We start from the raw sequence: 17,220 nt of genomic DNA on the forward strand, positions 1-17,220 counted from the left end.
GAGCCTCGCCCTTTCACTTCCAAGACGTCTCAGGTCCGTGAAGAAACGTAAAGGCTACCCTACGAAGCACTAAAGGTAAATAAAATGCATTATTTATATTTTTTTTCAATGTTGAAAGGTTTGTTTCTCAGGAGGAACGCAGGGCGCTCCATACTTCTGACGAGCACTGTATATATATATATATATATATATATATATATTTTCTTCATCCTTCTGTCTGTGGGTGACTCTACACTGAGTTACAAGTCAAATGGTTTCCTGTACTCCAGGATACCAATTACTACGCTGGATGGTAACCATATAACAAAATTTTGGTGCCTGGTGGATTAGTGGTTAATTACTGCGCTCCAGTCAGATTAACCTAGAGAAGGTTTATATCCAAGGGATGGTTGGGGTTTACTGCTCACGTACTGCCATTCAGGGATGAGTGAGGCTGGTCACTCTCATCGTAAATGTCAGGACAAACTTGCCTAGCCAAGGGCTCCTACTCTCCTCATGGGGCAATGTAGGATTTGATGATGAATGAATGAATATTATGTATTCCATGATAGGTTAGATGACAGTTCAATGGTCAAACATGAAATATTTTTTCATGAATCGTCTAGTTGACTACACTGTCTCGTACCTCGTCTGATGGGCGAGAATCCATACCCTGCATGACAGGGTTCACTCCACCTATGACTAAAACACATTAATTTAAGACTAAACACAGTTTATAAATCAACCTAAACACAAAATTTAAATCTATCAATCTGTTGCCAGACGCTTTAATCCCATATGGGGTGGCCACTCAACGTCACCCTGTCCCTGCCATTTCACTACCATGCTCCCAATTCACACACACCCTCTCTCATATACCACTCCACTCCATCCCTCCATCTCATCCTTGGCCTCCCCCTCCCTCTCTCCTCCACTTCACTCACATACACTCTCCTCATCAGTCTCTCATTCTCCATCCTCTCCACATGGCCAAACCACCTCAATGTGTTTCTCCTAATGCTTCCTATCACATCCACATCCACACCACAACGCTCCTTCACGTCCTCATTTGTCAGTCTGTCTCTCCATGTGATTCCACAGGCTCCTCTTAAATAACTCATTTCCACTGCTCTCACTCCTGACTTGAGTCCTTCCAACAACATCCAAGCTTCACTTCCATAAGTTAGAGTTGGTATCACAATATTGCCATGCAATAATTTTTTCACTTCCATGCTCACTTCCCTGTTTCTTATCACTACTTTCAAGGAACCAGACACCTTTCTTCCTTGTTGTACACTTTCAAGCACTTCACCCTCCAAACTTCCATTCTTACTTATCACACTACCCAAGTACTTAATCATACTCACATTTTCCATTTCCTTATCATCCAACCACACTGTACATTCACTGGCTTCACTTCACTCGAGGACCATCATTTTACTCTTCCCTACATTCACCTTTAGATTCCGTTTCTTACACGCTCTCCCAAACTCATCCACCAAGCCTTACAGCTCCACTTCATCTTCACTCAACAACACAATATCACCTGCAAACAACAGTACAGGGAGTTTCCAAACACTACCCTCTCTCACCAGGGCCACTCCAACATCCACTGCCCTACCTTGTATGTCTTTTATAACCCCATCCATGTACAAGTTGAACAACCATGGAGACATGACACATCTCTGTTGCAACCCAACATTCAAAGGGAAAAATTCACTCAGTTCACCATTCACACGCACTGCAGCCTTAGCACCCTCATACATACTCTTCACAACATTCAACAACTTCCCATCTACTCCACATATTCTTAATACTTTCCACAATCTTTGTCTATCCACCCTGTCATATGCTTCTCCAAATCCATGAAGGCCACATACAACTTCTTCCCCTTCTCTAGAAACTTTTCCACTAAAGATCTAACAATGAACATCTGATCTACACAACCTCTTCCCTTCCTAAAGCCTCCCTGTTCTTCTCCAACTAATTCCTCTGTTATTTCTCTAACTTTGTCAATAAGTATCCTACCATATACTTTTCCTATTACACTAAGAAGACAAATGCCCCTATGATTACCACACACTTCTTTTTCCCCTTTCCCTTGTACAAGGGAATAATTATACCTGATTTCCAATCCTCCGGGACTCTACCTTCCTCCCAGGCCAATCTGCACATCTTCCACATCCATTCTACTACTATCTCTCCCCCATGCTTCAGCATTGCACCACACACTCCATCAATTCCTAGGGCTTTCCCCATTTTGACTTTCTTCATTCCTTCCACAACTTCCATCCTACTGATTTCTTCCTGTCTTCTCACCTCCCTCCTTCTACCAGCCATTCTCCAGCCACTTATACTCACATTACTTTCATTCTCTATGTTCAACAATTCCTTAAAGTGTTCTCTCCATCAGATCACTTTTTCTCCCTTCTCCACTAGTAATTTACCCATTTTATCTTTCACATCCCAGCTAACTTCATTGCCACCCTGTCTAACTCTTTTTACCTCTTTCCAGAACTTTTACTTAAATTCCCTCCACTTGACACTCAAATTCCTTCCAAATTCCTCATCCACTCTCTTCTTACTCTCTCTTAGCGATCTTCTCCCTCTCTCTTCTTTTCTACATATAACTCTCTCTTCTGTCTCTCAACTTTTTCCACGCCCCCATTTCTCATCCATTCATTATATGCTTTCTTCTTTTGTACCACAGTCTGTCTCACCTCTTCATTCCACCATGCCATTCCTTGCACCCCCTTCCGTCTTCTCTTCACCCCGCACACGACCTTACTTACATGCTGCACATATTTCTTCTGTGAATATCTTGCACACATCTTCCACATCCCCCATCTGCTCCAATTCATATTTACCCAATTATTCCTCCACTTCTCTCTTATATTCTGCCTTTTTGTCATCCTCTTGTAACCTTTTCACTCTCCTTGCATCCACTGCTTCCTCCTGTCCTTCCCTTCTATTTCTCCATTTCAGTTGAACCTTGATTCTGACCACCACTTGGTGGTGGGCAGAAATTCCCCTCCCCCAGCCTCTATATGCTCTTGCATCCATTACACATTGCATCCTTTCATCCACACACACATAAACAATCACTGCCTTCCTTTCATTCAGTTCACCATCCCATCACTCGCCATGTATGCCTGTGGATCATTTTGTGCCTGAAATTTAAATCTAAAACTTAAAAACAGTTTACAAATCAACCTAACATGAAATTTTGTCTAAAATATCATCAAAATTGTTAAAAACAAAAACAAAACTCACTGCAAAACTGGGGGTATTTCTACCCCCATCACTATTCCGGGGTATCACATCTAGGAGTATCATAAATCAGGGTTTGACTATACAATAATCCCTCATTTATCCAGACATAACAGAGCCAATGGCATGTCCAGGTAGTGGCAACATCTGGATAATGAACACTATTCCCCTACTACACTCAGACCCTATCTATACTCAACCTCCAACCTATACCTAACCTATTTGTACAGTACCTATGCTTAATTTGCAGTGTTTTCTAGTAATTCTGGCATATTTAGACATCAAAACACACATAGGATTATCCAAAGTAATGCTAAACACCAAGAAAACCATGCAGAAAAAACACTGAAAACCAAAAAACACCATACCAATACACTACTGTATGTACAGTACCTCTCCTTATTTTGGCAGTGTTTTCTGGTTATTCTGCCATATTTTGACACAAAAACATACATAGGATTATCCAAAGTAATTTTTAACACCAAGAAAATCATGCAAAAAAAATCACTGAAAACCAAAACACACCCTACCTATACACTACTGTATGTACAGTACCCCTCCTAATTTTGGCAAAGTTTTCAGGTCAATCTGCGACAAACATCAAAACACACATACAAATATCCAGTGTAATGCTAAACTCAAAGAGAACCATCCATCCATCAACTAATCCTACGTTGCCCCACGAGGAGCGCAGGAGCCCAGGGCTGGGCAAGTTGGTCGTTTTCGTTTTAATTTTTAAAAGGCTCCAACATGCTTCCATGCGTCGGATTGGTCACCTAATGGCGGCTCTCCATGCAGCACGATCCACAGCAGCCTCCCTGTTCAGTCCCTTAACGCTGAGGTCACACTTAATGATCTCGTCCCATGTCTTTCTCGGTCTACCCCTCGTAACCCCACCCCCAACATTAACACTTCTCACCTTCCTCACCCAATTATCATCCCCCATCCTCTCCACATGCCCAAACCATCTCAATCTATCTCTCCTCATCACAACACCAATACATTCCAGTCCCATCCTACCTCCCAAATCTTCCATTGTAAACCCGGCCCCCCCAGACCTTGCATGCAAGAACGCTATACACATCCACTTAATCATTGTCATTTCTGTACGTCTGAGCCTGCGAATATCCTCCTCCTTTACTGCCCAGGTCTCACTACCATACAGCATTACACTCCTAACACATGCTGCATACAAAGACCCCACAGCACACAGACAGAGTCCTTTCAATGTCAGGATAGGCAACAGCTCCCTGAACTTCTTCCAACCACTTCTCACCCTAGCCACAGAGCTAGCTCCAGCCCCACCTCCAGCACACAACATGTCTCCCAAATAACAAAACTCTTCCACACACTCAAGAGATTCATCAGCAAGTTCAATCCTTTCACGCCTGACAATCTCCACCTGCTCTCCCCGACACACCGCACACATTAAATCAGCATTATCTTGCAGTCCACCTCTGATACAACTACATCTTTTGTGCACCCATTTATCACAAACACCGCACAAGATGGAATTACTTCCCACACCATTGAGGCAAACTGCACATGGCCACTCTCCCTCATCTTTGACAGTACCGCCACCAACCTTAGATATCATCATTTTTTTTTTCTCTGCATTTACCCTTAAGCCCTTGTGCCCCATACCATCTCTCTACTTCCTAAATCTTTCCTCCACTCTCCCTCGTCTTTGACAGTACCGCCACCAACCTTAGATATCATCATTTTTTTTTTCTCTGCATTTACCCTTAAGCCCTTGTGCCCCATACCATCTCTCTACTTCCTAAATCTTTCCTCCACCTCCCTTTTGTTCTCTGCAATCAACACCAAATCATCACCATACAACATCTCCCACAGGACTCCGTTTCTGAAGTCACATGAGAGGGCTTCAAGTACCATGATAAACAACATGGGACTAAAAACTGACCCCTGATGCACACCAACGTTCACGGAAAATTCATCACTCAAATCTCCATTCACTCTTACCTGGATGCGAGCACCCACATACATAGCCATAACCACCCTAAGCAGCCACTCTTCCAAGACAAGCTTTCTCACTGCCCACTTCACCACCTCTCTAGGGACTCTGTCAAAGGCCTTTTCCAAATCAACAAAAACAAAATACAGATCCCTTTACTTACCAATATATTTTTCCTGAAGCTGTAGAACAATGAATATAGCATCAGTGGTCTCCCTACCTGGCATAAACCCAAACTGCATCTCATCAATATTCACTGTTTCTCTAATCAATACCTTCTAAAACTCTCTCCATTACCTTCATTATCTGATCTAAAATCTTTATACCTCTATTATTTCCTCTTTCCAGAGCATCAGCCTTCCCTTTATACACATTTACAATTACACTCTCCAGCCAATCATCTGGGACAACACACTCATAAATAATCATACTTATCAGGTTAGTGACTAACCTCACCCCTGTATCTCCTGAGGCCTTCAACATTTCGGCAGTCAACCCAGACACACCTGCTGCCTTCCCCACCTTCATCCTGCCTATTGCCTCACTCACAGTAGCAGCATCAATCAAAGACTAAGGGCCAAACACTGGATCTGCTGGCTCCAAACCTTCCCTGTCCCAGTCAAACTCCTCATTCAACAACCGGCTATAATGCTGTCTCCATGCATCTTTAATATCCTCACTGTTCACCATTACCCTTCCTTCATCATTCTTCACACACTGCTCACCTATAATATCCCGATTATCCCTCTTCATATGATTTGCCTCCTTAAATATCATATTTTTCCTTTCCCCATGACACTTAAGAAGAGAATGAACAGCCTCACTCATCCCTGAGTGGCATTACATGAGCAATAAACCCCAACCTTTCCCTTGGATACAAACCTGCACAGGCTTAATCTTATTAGAGCACCTTAATTACCCACTAAACCACCAGGAACCAGAATCTGGTTATATGGTTACCACCCAGCATAGTAAATGGCTTCTTGGTGTACTGGAAACCATTTGGCTTGACACTCAGTATAGAGTCACCCATAGGCAGAAGGAAGAGGAAAGAATGCAGAAAAGAAAGACAAAAGAGGGAGTGTAAAGTCACCCATAGGTAGAAGGAAGAGGAGAGAATGAAAGAAATAAAGCCAGGAGAGGAAGGAAGTAACAAATACCTGTATATACAAGTGGATATCAAGGGAGTCATCAGGTGAGTGAAAGCACCTGGATACCAACTACTAGACAGGAAGGCAGAAAACAGGCTGGCTTCAAACACCAATTAACCCCACAAAAGGGAGAACTCTACAAAGTTTGAGGTATGGTGGGAAAACAAAAGAGTAGCTAGTTAAAGCACAATCTACATATATTCAGGGTCAACATGCATTATGCTGATGAAACTTCATGGGAAAAAAAGCATTTTTGCATTATTTTGGTTTCCAGAGCTAACCTATTGCCTCAGTCTCCAGATGTGAGATGTGTTCTCAGTCTCCATATCCATGGTAACAGGTATTAACCCCTAAAGTTCTATGATCATCTCTCGATCTGTTCTATCTCTATCTAGCTGCTGCCAGACGCCATAATCCCATAAGGGGTGGCCATTTGACTTTGAGTTATTTGTTTTATGGGGAGGGGCACTAACCCTCCGCCCACCCACTTGTTGACACGTAGGGAACATGTATGGTTTGGTTATATGGTTACCACCCAGCATTGTAAGTGGTTTCTTGGCTTACAGGAAACCATTTGGCTTGTCACTCAACGTAAAGCCACCTGCAAAGGAAAGAAGAACAATAAGAAGCCTTGATATGTAGAGTTTTACCATTACTGATTGTACACAAGCTACAAAAAACTGGCGTGAGGCATCCCCGCCTCATTCATGATGTATATGGTGCATAACCAGTGGAAGTACATAATCTGGTGGTGTCTGGCCTGGCTGGTCCACCTAGACGCAGTAAGGGAGGGTCCCCCCCCCCCTTGCCATTTCTCCACCTCTCTTCTCTCCCTGTCCTCAATGTCTCCTCCCACCCAAATCACCCCCCATACCCCCCCTAAACTGTATTGGCTGAGTATGGCAGGCATATTCTCTCCCTTTCTCCCCCCTCCTGATGTCCCCCACACTTCCTCCACTTCCCTATTCCCCCTTATTTCTCAGTGATGTCCCATTCTTGCTTATAGCGAGGGGCGAGTTTCTTTTATTTTTTTGACGGTCACCAGTGTGGTACCCATTAGACATATGGGAGTGAAATATACATTTTCTGATATGTAAAATCAAGCTCTTCAAATCTAAAAGACCAAAATATACTATGGTGTAATTTTTTTCTCTCTCAATATGCGAGGGGTAACAAGATTTACTGCTGGTGTTCTTTGACAGTCAATAGTGCAGTAACCATTAGGAATATGAGAGTGAAATATACATTTGCTGGTGTGTAAAATCAAGCTCTTGAAATCTCTAAGACCAAAAAAAAAAACAATACCTGGGTGAAAGCTGAAAAATCGGACCCTAAATGCAGTTCTGGGGCCAGACAGGGTGGGAGAATTGTGGTCACTAGGGAATAAGTGTGAGCAACTTCTGTGGGTGGCTCGAAGGAATGAAAAACTGAATGTAGACAGAAAAAGCACATGTGAATATCTGCTAAAAACTAAAAAAATAAATAAATTTAAAAAAAAATAAGATGCACTTTTAACCACTCCAATAGGGAGACAACTGTTATATTCTTGTTACCACCAATTGAATTTGTTCAGCTTAAGAGTAAATCTTCAAATGGAGGGGTTAGTTATAGTCCTCATTAACCCATCCTATTATACAGTGCATTCATAAACAGAATAAAATCTTTTAATAACAGGAAAAAAAAAAAAGTCACCAAATTAAAGGGGTTAATGCTTGTCATATTAAACTGATCAGTATGATTATGTAAAACAGAACCATGCAAATACAACTCAACCATACCAAAAAATTCAAGCCACTGCCTTTCTTAGTGCTCTGCTTCTGAACTTGCGTTTGGAACTTGATCTGCTGACTGATGGGAGAATCAATTAGCAGCTCTAGCTGGGCATCAGTCAGGTGAAGTTGCTTCACATAGGTAGCAGCAACACTCACCTTCAACAAAAAGAAAAAACATCAGACGAGATGGAAAGTTTTCTGTACAATATACCAAATAACTGCCTTCTACATAAATGAAGGGATCTCTCATCCCTATACACATTCTATGTTTATATTACCAATATTATCTTCACTATAATGTGAATATAACACAATCATCATGACAATGATCATCATCATTACAGTATCAGTATCAACCTATTTCCTAGTAGTGCATTGGAAGGAAGGGATCCAAAAACAGGAAAAAGAAAGCCCACCAGTAAGAGAACTTGATCTATTGACTAATGGGAGAATCAAATGGGCACTATACCCTATCACATATAATACTAATAATTTTATAATAAAGTTCTTTTTTCAATCATAAAGATAATGTGTCAACTCCACTATGGTCAGATACTGTTTAAACATTTTCCTGTCCTAGCTGTCAGGCTAGGTATACTAGATGTACAAATCATTCATTCAAAAGATGAATATCTGAATATATGGGAAAGAGCTACTGAATGGGACAATACTTGCAATAGATGGTGTTCTCAGCTATCGGTAAGCACTCACCAACTCATGAACACCCTTTTCCTAGTAATGACTTTCAGATATTATTAATGATTGATTATGTGTGTGTGGATGAAAGGATGCGAAGATGTGTAATGGATGCAAGAGCTTATAGAGGTTGGGGGAGTGGACTTTCTGACCACTACTTGGTGGTGGCCAGAATTAAGATCCAAGTAAGCTGGAGGAAAAGAAGGAAAAGACGAGAGGAAGGAGTAGTTGCAAGGAGAGTGGAAAGGTTACAAGAGGATGAGAAAAAGGCAGAGTATAAGAGAGAAGTGGAGGAACGATTGGGCAAATATAAATTGGAGCAGATGGGGGATGTGGAAGGTGTGTGCAGGATATTTCTATCTATGTATCTATCTATTGCCAGACGCCTCAATCCCGTTTGGAGTGGCCACAAACAAACTGCCTCCACGTCGCCCTGTCCCCCACCATTTAACTGCCCTGCTCCCAACTCACACCCCCCTCTCTCATATACCTCTCCACCCCATCCCTCCATCTCATCCTCAGCCTCCCCCTCCCTCTTCCACCCTCCACCGCACTAATATACACTCTCTTCGTCAGTCTCTCACCCTCCATCCTCTCCACATGGCCAAACCACCTCAGTGTGTTCCCCATAACGCTTCCTATCACATCCACATCCACACCACAACGCTCCTCTATATCCTCATTCGTCAGCCTGTCTCTCCATGTGATTCCACAAGCTCCTCTTAAATAACTCATTTCCACTGCTCTCACTCTTGACTTGTGTCCTTCCAACAACGTCCAAGCTTCACTTCCATACGTTACAGTTGGTATCACAATACTATCATGTAGTAACTTTTTCACTTCCATGCTCACTTCCCTGTTTCTTATCACTGCTTTCAAAGAACCAGCAACCTTTCTTCCCTGTAGTACACTTTCAAGCACTTCACCCTCCAAACCTCCATCCTTACTCATCACACTACCCAAGTACTTAAACGTACTCACATTTTCCAATTCCTCACCATCTAACCTTGCTGTACATTCACTGACTTCACCTCTCTCAAAGACCATCACTTTACTCTTCCCTACATTCACCTTTAGATTCCGTTTCTTACACACTCTCCCAAACTCATCCACCTAGCCTTGCAGCTCCCCTTCGTCTTCACTCAACAACACAGTATCATCTGCAAACAACACTACAGGGAGTATCCAAACATTATCCTCTCTCACCAGGGCCACTCCAACATCCACTACCCTACCTTGTACCTCTTTTATTACCCCATCCATGTACAGATTGAACAACCATGGAGACATGACACATCCCTGTTTCAACCCAACCTTCAAAGAGAAAAATTCACTTAGTTCACCATCCACACGCACTGCAGCCTTTGCACCATCATACATACTCTTCACAGCATTCAACAACTTCCCATCTACTCCATATATTCTTAATACTTTCCACAATCCTTGTCTATCCACCCTGTCATATGCTTTCTCCAAATCCATGAAAGCCGCATACAACTTCTTTCCCTTCTCTAGAACCTTTTCCACTAAAGATCTAAGAATGAATATCTGATCTACACAACCTCTTCCCTTCCTAAAGCCTTCCTGTTCTTCTCCAACTAATTCCTCTGTTCTTTCCCTAACTCTGTCAATAAGTATCCTACCATACACTTTTCCTAATATACTAAGAAGACAAATGCCCCTATGATTACCACACACTTCTTTTTCCCCTTTTCCTTTGTACATGGGAATAATTATACCTGACTTCCAATCCTCTGGGACTCTACCTTCCTCCCAGGCCAATCTGCACATCTTCCACATCCATTCTACTACTATCTCTCCCCCATGCTTCAGCATTTCACCACACACTCCATCCATTCCTGGGGCTTTCCCCAATTTACAGAAGAAATATGTGCAGCATCCCTACGTGTCAAGTGGGATTGGTGGAGGATTAGTGCCCCTCCCTGTAAAACAATTAACTCTAAGCCCTTGGCCACCCCGTTTGGGATACATGGCGTCTGGCAATGAATGAATGAATGAGTGAATGTGATGTGGCGTGTGGGAGGAAGAGAAGATGGAGGGTGGTGCAAGGAACAGCATGGTGGACTGAAGAGGTGAGACAGGCTGTGGCACAAAAGAAGAAAGCATACAATGAATGGATGAGAAATAGGGGTGTGGAAGAAGGTGAGAGGTGGAAGAGAGAGTTATATGTAGAAAGAGAGAGGTGAAAAGATTAGTAAGAGAGAGTAAGAAGAGAGTGGATGAGGAATTTGGAAGGAATTTGAGTGTAAAGTGGAGGGACTGTAAGAAAATGTTCTGGAAAGAGGTGAAGAGAGTAAGACAGGGTGGAAGTGAGGTTAGCAGAGGAGTGAAAGATAAAAATGGTAGATTACTAGTGGAGAAGGGAGAAAAAGTGAGCAGATGGAGAGAACACTTTAAGGAATTGTTGAACATAGAGGATGGAAGTAATGCGAGTATAAGTGGCTGGGGAATGACTGGGAGAAGGAGGGAGGTGAGAAGACAGGAAGAAATCAGTAGGATAGAAGTTGTGGAAGCAATGAAGAAAGTTAAATTGGGTAAAGCCCCAGGAATTGATGGAGTGTGTGGTGAAATGCTGAAGTATGGGGGAGAAATAGTAGTAGAATGGTTGATGTGCAGATTGGCCTGGGAGGAAGGTAGAGTCCCGGAGGATTGGAAGTCAGGTATAATTATTCCCTTGTACAAAGGAAAAGGGGAAAAAGAAGTGTGTGGTAATCATAGGGGCATTTGTCTTCTTAGTGTAATAGGAAAAGTATATTTTTGTACAACATGTTCGAAAATGCAAAAACTGAGGGAATCGAATTTCCAGGATTTGATAGAAATTCTAATGTCATGGATCTGGTTAAAACATTGATTATGAGGATTAGTCAACTTGAAAAGAAAGTGGAGAATCTAGTGTTAAAAGATGTGTCTGAGAATACGGAAATTACTATACAGAGTCTGATCCAGTCTAATGAGATGGCGAATGAAGAGATAAGAAATTTGAAGCGTGAAAATATTGAATTGAGAAGAAAACTAGAAGAGAGTACTAATAAAACGGAGAAGGTGAGCAGTGTATTGGAAGAGCATAAGGCAAAGTGGGCACACGTAGAAGAAAACAGAAAGAAGTGGTCAGCTTAAGAGAAATCATCCAGGAAGAAAGAGAAATGAACACGATAAAATTGGAAGAAAACGTAGTGAAAATACTGAAGAAAAAAGAGAAAATCGTGAGAGAAACTGTAGAAAGGAACAGATGCGTGGTAATATTTGGAAACAGGGAGGAGGAAGAGAAGGTTAGATCCATGAGACTCAAGAAAGACACAAACTGGTAAGAGGAATATTAGGCAAGATTGATCCCGAAGGAGAGAGGTGGGTAAAAGAAATTGAAGAAGTAAGGAGAATAGGGCCTTACAAGAAAGGGAAAACAAGACCAATGAGAGTCAAGTTTTCAGCAGAAAGTGTAGTAGATGATATACATAAAGTGACCTGGAAATTGAGCAAAGAGGCAGGGATAGAAAATATTATAATAAGAAAAGATCTGAATGAAGAAGAAAGAGAAGTTTTAAAATCATTGAAGGAAGAAGTAAAGGGAAAAAATGATAAGAGGACAGAGGAAGAATGTAATACTTTTTTTTGGATAGTAATAGAAGTGGTATTTAAGGAAATAGAAGTGAAGGAAACTAAGGGAGATGGCTGTGAAAGACCAGAAGTTGAGGAAGTGGTACTGACGGAAAGTAGGAGAGAAGAGGGTATAAAAAACATCAAAAATAATTTGAAGGTGATATATACTAATGTTGATGGTTTATTATCGGCAAGGCTTGAAATGAACGATTTCTTGAGAGAACATGAACCTGATGTCATGTGCTTTGTAGAGACCAAATTACGAGAAGATATTGATGCTCATTTGGGAGATGGTAAATACAAACTGTGGAGAAAAGACAGAAAAGAAAAAACAGAAGGAGGAGTGATGACAGCAGTGAAGAACAACATAAATGTAGATACTGTGGAAATGGGAGAAGGCTGGGTTGAAGTGATATATATGAAATTAGAAACTGGAGAGAATGTTAAGAGAGATATGGCGGTAGTGTATGTTCCCCCAAAGACGAGAGCATGGAATGATGACGAATACCAGGAAATGTTGTCAGATATGGCTACTTATTTACAAAAAATAATTGAGAAAAGCAACAAGATAATTTTGGTGGGTGACTTTAACTGTAAAGAGGTGAACTGGGACGAATGGGACTCAGGAGGCGGCGAGGATTCGTGGGGCACTATGTTATTAAATATAATAATGAATAATGTGATGACGCAATGGGTCAAAAGAGACACGGTTTCGAGGTGAGGACACACCAGCAAGGATAGATTTACTGTTTACCAAAGAACCCGATGTAACAGAATCACTGAAATATCTCTGTCCTTTAGGAAAAAGTGATCATGTGGTCATTGAGTTCCAGATGATAATAGGGAACGTCGAGCCAAGAGACGAGCTTCATAGACAGGGAAGATACATCTTTGGGAAAGCAAATTTTACAAGATTGAGAAACTTTTTTGAAAATGAGGATTGGAGAAAATTCAAGAGAAACAAGAGAGATACAGAGGAAGTGGGATATCTTTCTAGACCTCTATTAATTGGGCATGGAAAAATTTGTATCAAGAGTAAGAGGGAAAGAAAACAGGAAAAAGGAATGGTTTAATAGAAGGTGTATGATAGCAAAATAAGAGAGAGATAAGGAATGGAACAATTGGAGAAAGCAAGGTAACAACAGAACAAAGGAAGAATATAAAAGAATTAGAAATGAATACACATGAATACGTAGAGAAGAATAAAGGAATTTTGAAAAAGGTATAATAGACAAACGCAAGGATGAACCCAAACTGTTTTATAATTTGTTAATGGCAAACTGAAACAAAAGGAAGGATTCACCAAATTGAAAGTAAAAGGAGAGGTCTATAAAGATGCAGCAATGCAAGCTGAAGTAATGAACAAATGTTTCCAATCGGTTTTCACTAATGAAAAAGAGTTTGTGGAAGGGGAGGGAGTGACTAGAAATGTACCGGTGATAAAAGATATAAAAGTGGAGGTACAGGAAGTGTATAAATTACTGGAAACTCAAGATGTAAGGAAAGCCCCAGGACCTGATGGAATTTCTAATTGGGTACTGAAGGAATGCAGAGAACAATTGGCGGATAAAATTCACAATCTAATCGTGTGTTCTCTGGAAGAGGGGAAAGTGCCACAAGAATGGAAGAGGGCAAATGTGGTACCAATCTATAAGGGAGGAAACAGGGAAGAACCCCTGAATTATAGACCAGTGTCTCTAACCAGCATGGTCGCAAAATTGTGTGAGAGAATCCTGAAAGACAGATGGATAAAATATCTAGAAGAGATTAATATTTTGGCTGAATGTCAGTTTGGATTCACAAGTGGAAGATCATGTGTTTCTAACTTGTTGAGCTTTTACTCAGGAGCGATTGACGTGGTACAGGAGAGAGATGGTTGGGCGGATTGTGTGTACTTGGACTTAGAGAAGGCCTTTGACAAGGTACCTCACAAGAGACTAATGTGGAAACTAGAATATATAAGAGGACTGAAGGGGAAACTTCTGGAATGGATGAGAGACTTTTTGAGAGGCAGACAAATGAGGACAGTAATAAAGGATAAGATGTCTGGATGGAGGGAAGTAACAAGTGGAGTCCCTCAAGGCTCGGTGTTGGCGCCAGTAATGTTCCTGATTTACATAAATGATATGGTAGATGGAGTGAACAGTTATGCAAGTCTGTTTGCTGATGATGTAAAGATCTTGAGGAAGGTGGAGGTTGAGGAGGATTGTAAAAAGCTGCAGGAGGATCTGGATAGGATACATGATTGGAGCCGGACGTGGGAAATGAAATTTAATGTAAAGAAATGTAAAATATTGGAAATGGGTAAAAGTACCAGGAGGCCATCACTGAATTATTTGTTGGGTAATGAATTAATCACAACAAGGAGAGAAGAGAAAGATTTGGGAGTGCTGGTCCAAGATAGTTTGTTACCAGAAAAGCACATTAACAAGATAGTTGGAGAGACTTATAAACTCTTAACTAACATAAGAGTAGCATTTCAGTATATGGATGAGGAGATGATGAAAAAATTGATAGTGGCCATGATCCACCCCAGGTTAGAATATGCAGCGGTAGTGTGGTGCCCACACAAAAAGAAAGATATAAAAAAGATTGAGAGAATACAAAGAACAGCAACCAAGATGGTCCCCAGTCTGGCAGACCTGTCATACAGAGAGAAGCTGGAAAAGATGGATTTGCCTTCCTTAGAGGAAAGGAGAAAGAGAGGAGACATAATTGCAGTGTTCAGGACCATGGTGGAGTAGATAAAATTGACAAAGAAGATCTGTTTGTATGGGATAAAAGAGCAACAAGAGGACATGGAATGAAATTGAAAAAGTCAAGCTGCTTGAATGATATCAAGAAATATAGCTTTCCTTACAAAAGTATAGACTTATGGAATTGCCTGGACAAAGAGATCGTCCAGTCTAAAAACTTAAACGAGTCTAAAGCTAAATTTGACTTATTGAGAAACAGCGACGGAAACCCACGAGCATAGCACATTCCATGTATATCACAATTAGGTATATTAGGTAATACATAAATATTTGTAATGACTTAAACAAAGAGGTGGTGCATGAGAAAAACATTCATGTGTGTAAAGGTAGACTTGATAAATGTGGATTTGGAGACAGGACAACACGAGCAATGCTCAATTCCTGTATACAGTAGAAGTCCGATTTTTCGGCATCTATGGGACCAGGCAAGTGCCGAAATATCAAAATTGCCGAATTATCGAAAACCCTACCCACTCAGTACCTTATATGTTTCGGTGAACACTATCATCATTACTCATATCATTACAAATGTGTTTGGAGAGAGTACTGTATACTGTTTGATACTGTACAATACTGTAATGAATACAGTACTATACATGAATATGAAAAATAAAGAAATTAGTGAACATACTGTATATAAATGTAATGGTACAGTAGGCCTACAAGTTCACATGCACTTACCTAAACTTATAGTAGGTTCCTTATTTACATATGTACAATAGAAGGGGTTGATTGGAGTCTGCTACTGCTGGAAGAAGTCCCCAGCACACTCGAATAGTAATTTCAGAGGTATTTCGGTACGAAGTTCACAAAGCACACAGAAGAATCAAGAGAAGTCGGCAGCAGCACGGCAACAACTCGGAAGAATGGCGGAAGAATGGCGAAACAGATTCTCTTTCCCATGCTAGACTCACTACATGTTTGTCCTCTCTTTATGCTATAGGAGAAAGAGCTAGCCTCTGAGCTTCATGGCAGTGGTAGACTCGTTCCATCACTTTCACTATCTCACTCACTAAGGTGGGTAAAGGCGGGCAGCTAGCTGGCGAGCCTCATGGAGAATTTCAAGACTGACGAAAAAAATCGGAGAATCTGCCGAATGATCAGAGATTTTCGTAAATGGGACTATTTCTCAAAACTGCCGAAATGTCAGATTTGCCGGGGAATTGGATGCCGAAATATTGGACTTTTACTGTACTACAAATAGGTAAATACACACACACACACACACACACACACCACACACACACACACACACACACACACACACATACATGTCTGGATGGAGGGAAATAACAAGTGGAGTCCCACAGGGCTCGGTGTTGGTGCCATTAATGTTCCTGATTTACATAAATGATATGGTAGATGGAGTGAACAGTTATGCAAGTCTGTTTGCTGATGATGCAAAGATCATGAGGAAGGAAGAGGTTGAGGAGGATTGTAAAATGCTGCAGGAGGATCTGGATAGGATACACGAATGAAGCCAGATGTGGGAAATGAAATTCAATGCAAAGAAACGTAAAATATTGGAAATGGATAAAAGTACCAAGAGGCCATCACTGAATTATTTGTTGGGTAATGAATTAATCACAAAAATGAGAGAAGAGAAAGATTTGGGAGTGCTGGTCCAAGATAGTTTGTCACCAGAAAAGCACATTAACAAGATAGTTGGAGAGACTTATAATCTCCTGACTAACATAAGAGTAGCATTTCATTATATGGATGAGGAGATGATGAAAAACTTGATACTGGCCATGATTCGCCCCAGGTTGGAATATGCAGCAGTAGTGTGGTCCCCACACAAAAAGAAAGATATGAACAAGATTGAGAGAATACAAAGAACAGCAACCAAGATGGTCCCAGCAGATCTGTCATACAGAGAGAGGCTGGAAAAGCTGGATTTGCCCTCCTTAGAAGAAAGGAGAAGGAGAGGCGACATGATTGCAGTGTTCAGGACCATGATGGGAGTAGATAAAATTGACAAAGAAGATCTGTTTTATGGGATA

The 17,220-nt window shown here is 41.2% G+C and overlaps 1 protein-coding gene across 1 annotated transcript in view; it reads right to left on the reverse strand.

Moving 5' to 3' along the window:
• LOC145393722 (uncharacterized) overlaps nucleotides 1-17,220 on the reverse strand; it is an 848,279-nt gene that overhangs the window by 421,410 nt on the left and 409,649 nt on the right. The window contains exon 45 of the mRNA XM_080267765.1: nucleotides 8,154-8,303. Coding sequence (XP_080123891.1) covers nucleotides 8,154-8,303 — 150 coding nt within the window. The remainder of the gene's footprint in view (nucleotides 1-8,153; nucleotides 8,304-17,220) is intronic.

This window comes from Coenobita brevimanus, chromosome 25, assembly GCF_032717465.1.
Source record: "Coenobita brevimanus isolate Jiangsu-jjx chromosome 25, ASM3271746v2, whole genome shotgun sequence".
NCBI classification, from domain to species: domain Eukaryota; kingdom Metazoa; phylum Arthropoda; class Malacostraca; order Decapoda; family Coenobitidae; genus Coenobita; species Coenobita brevimanus.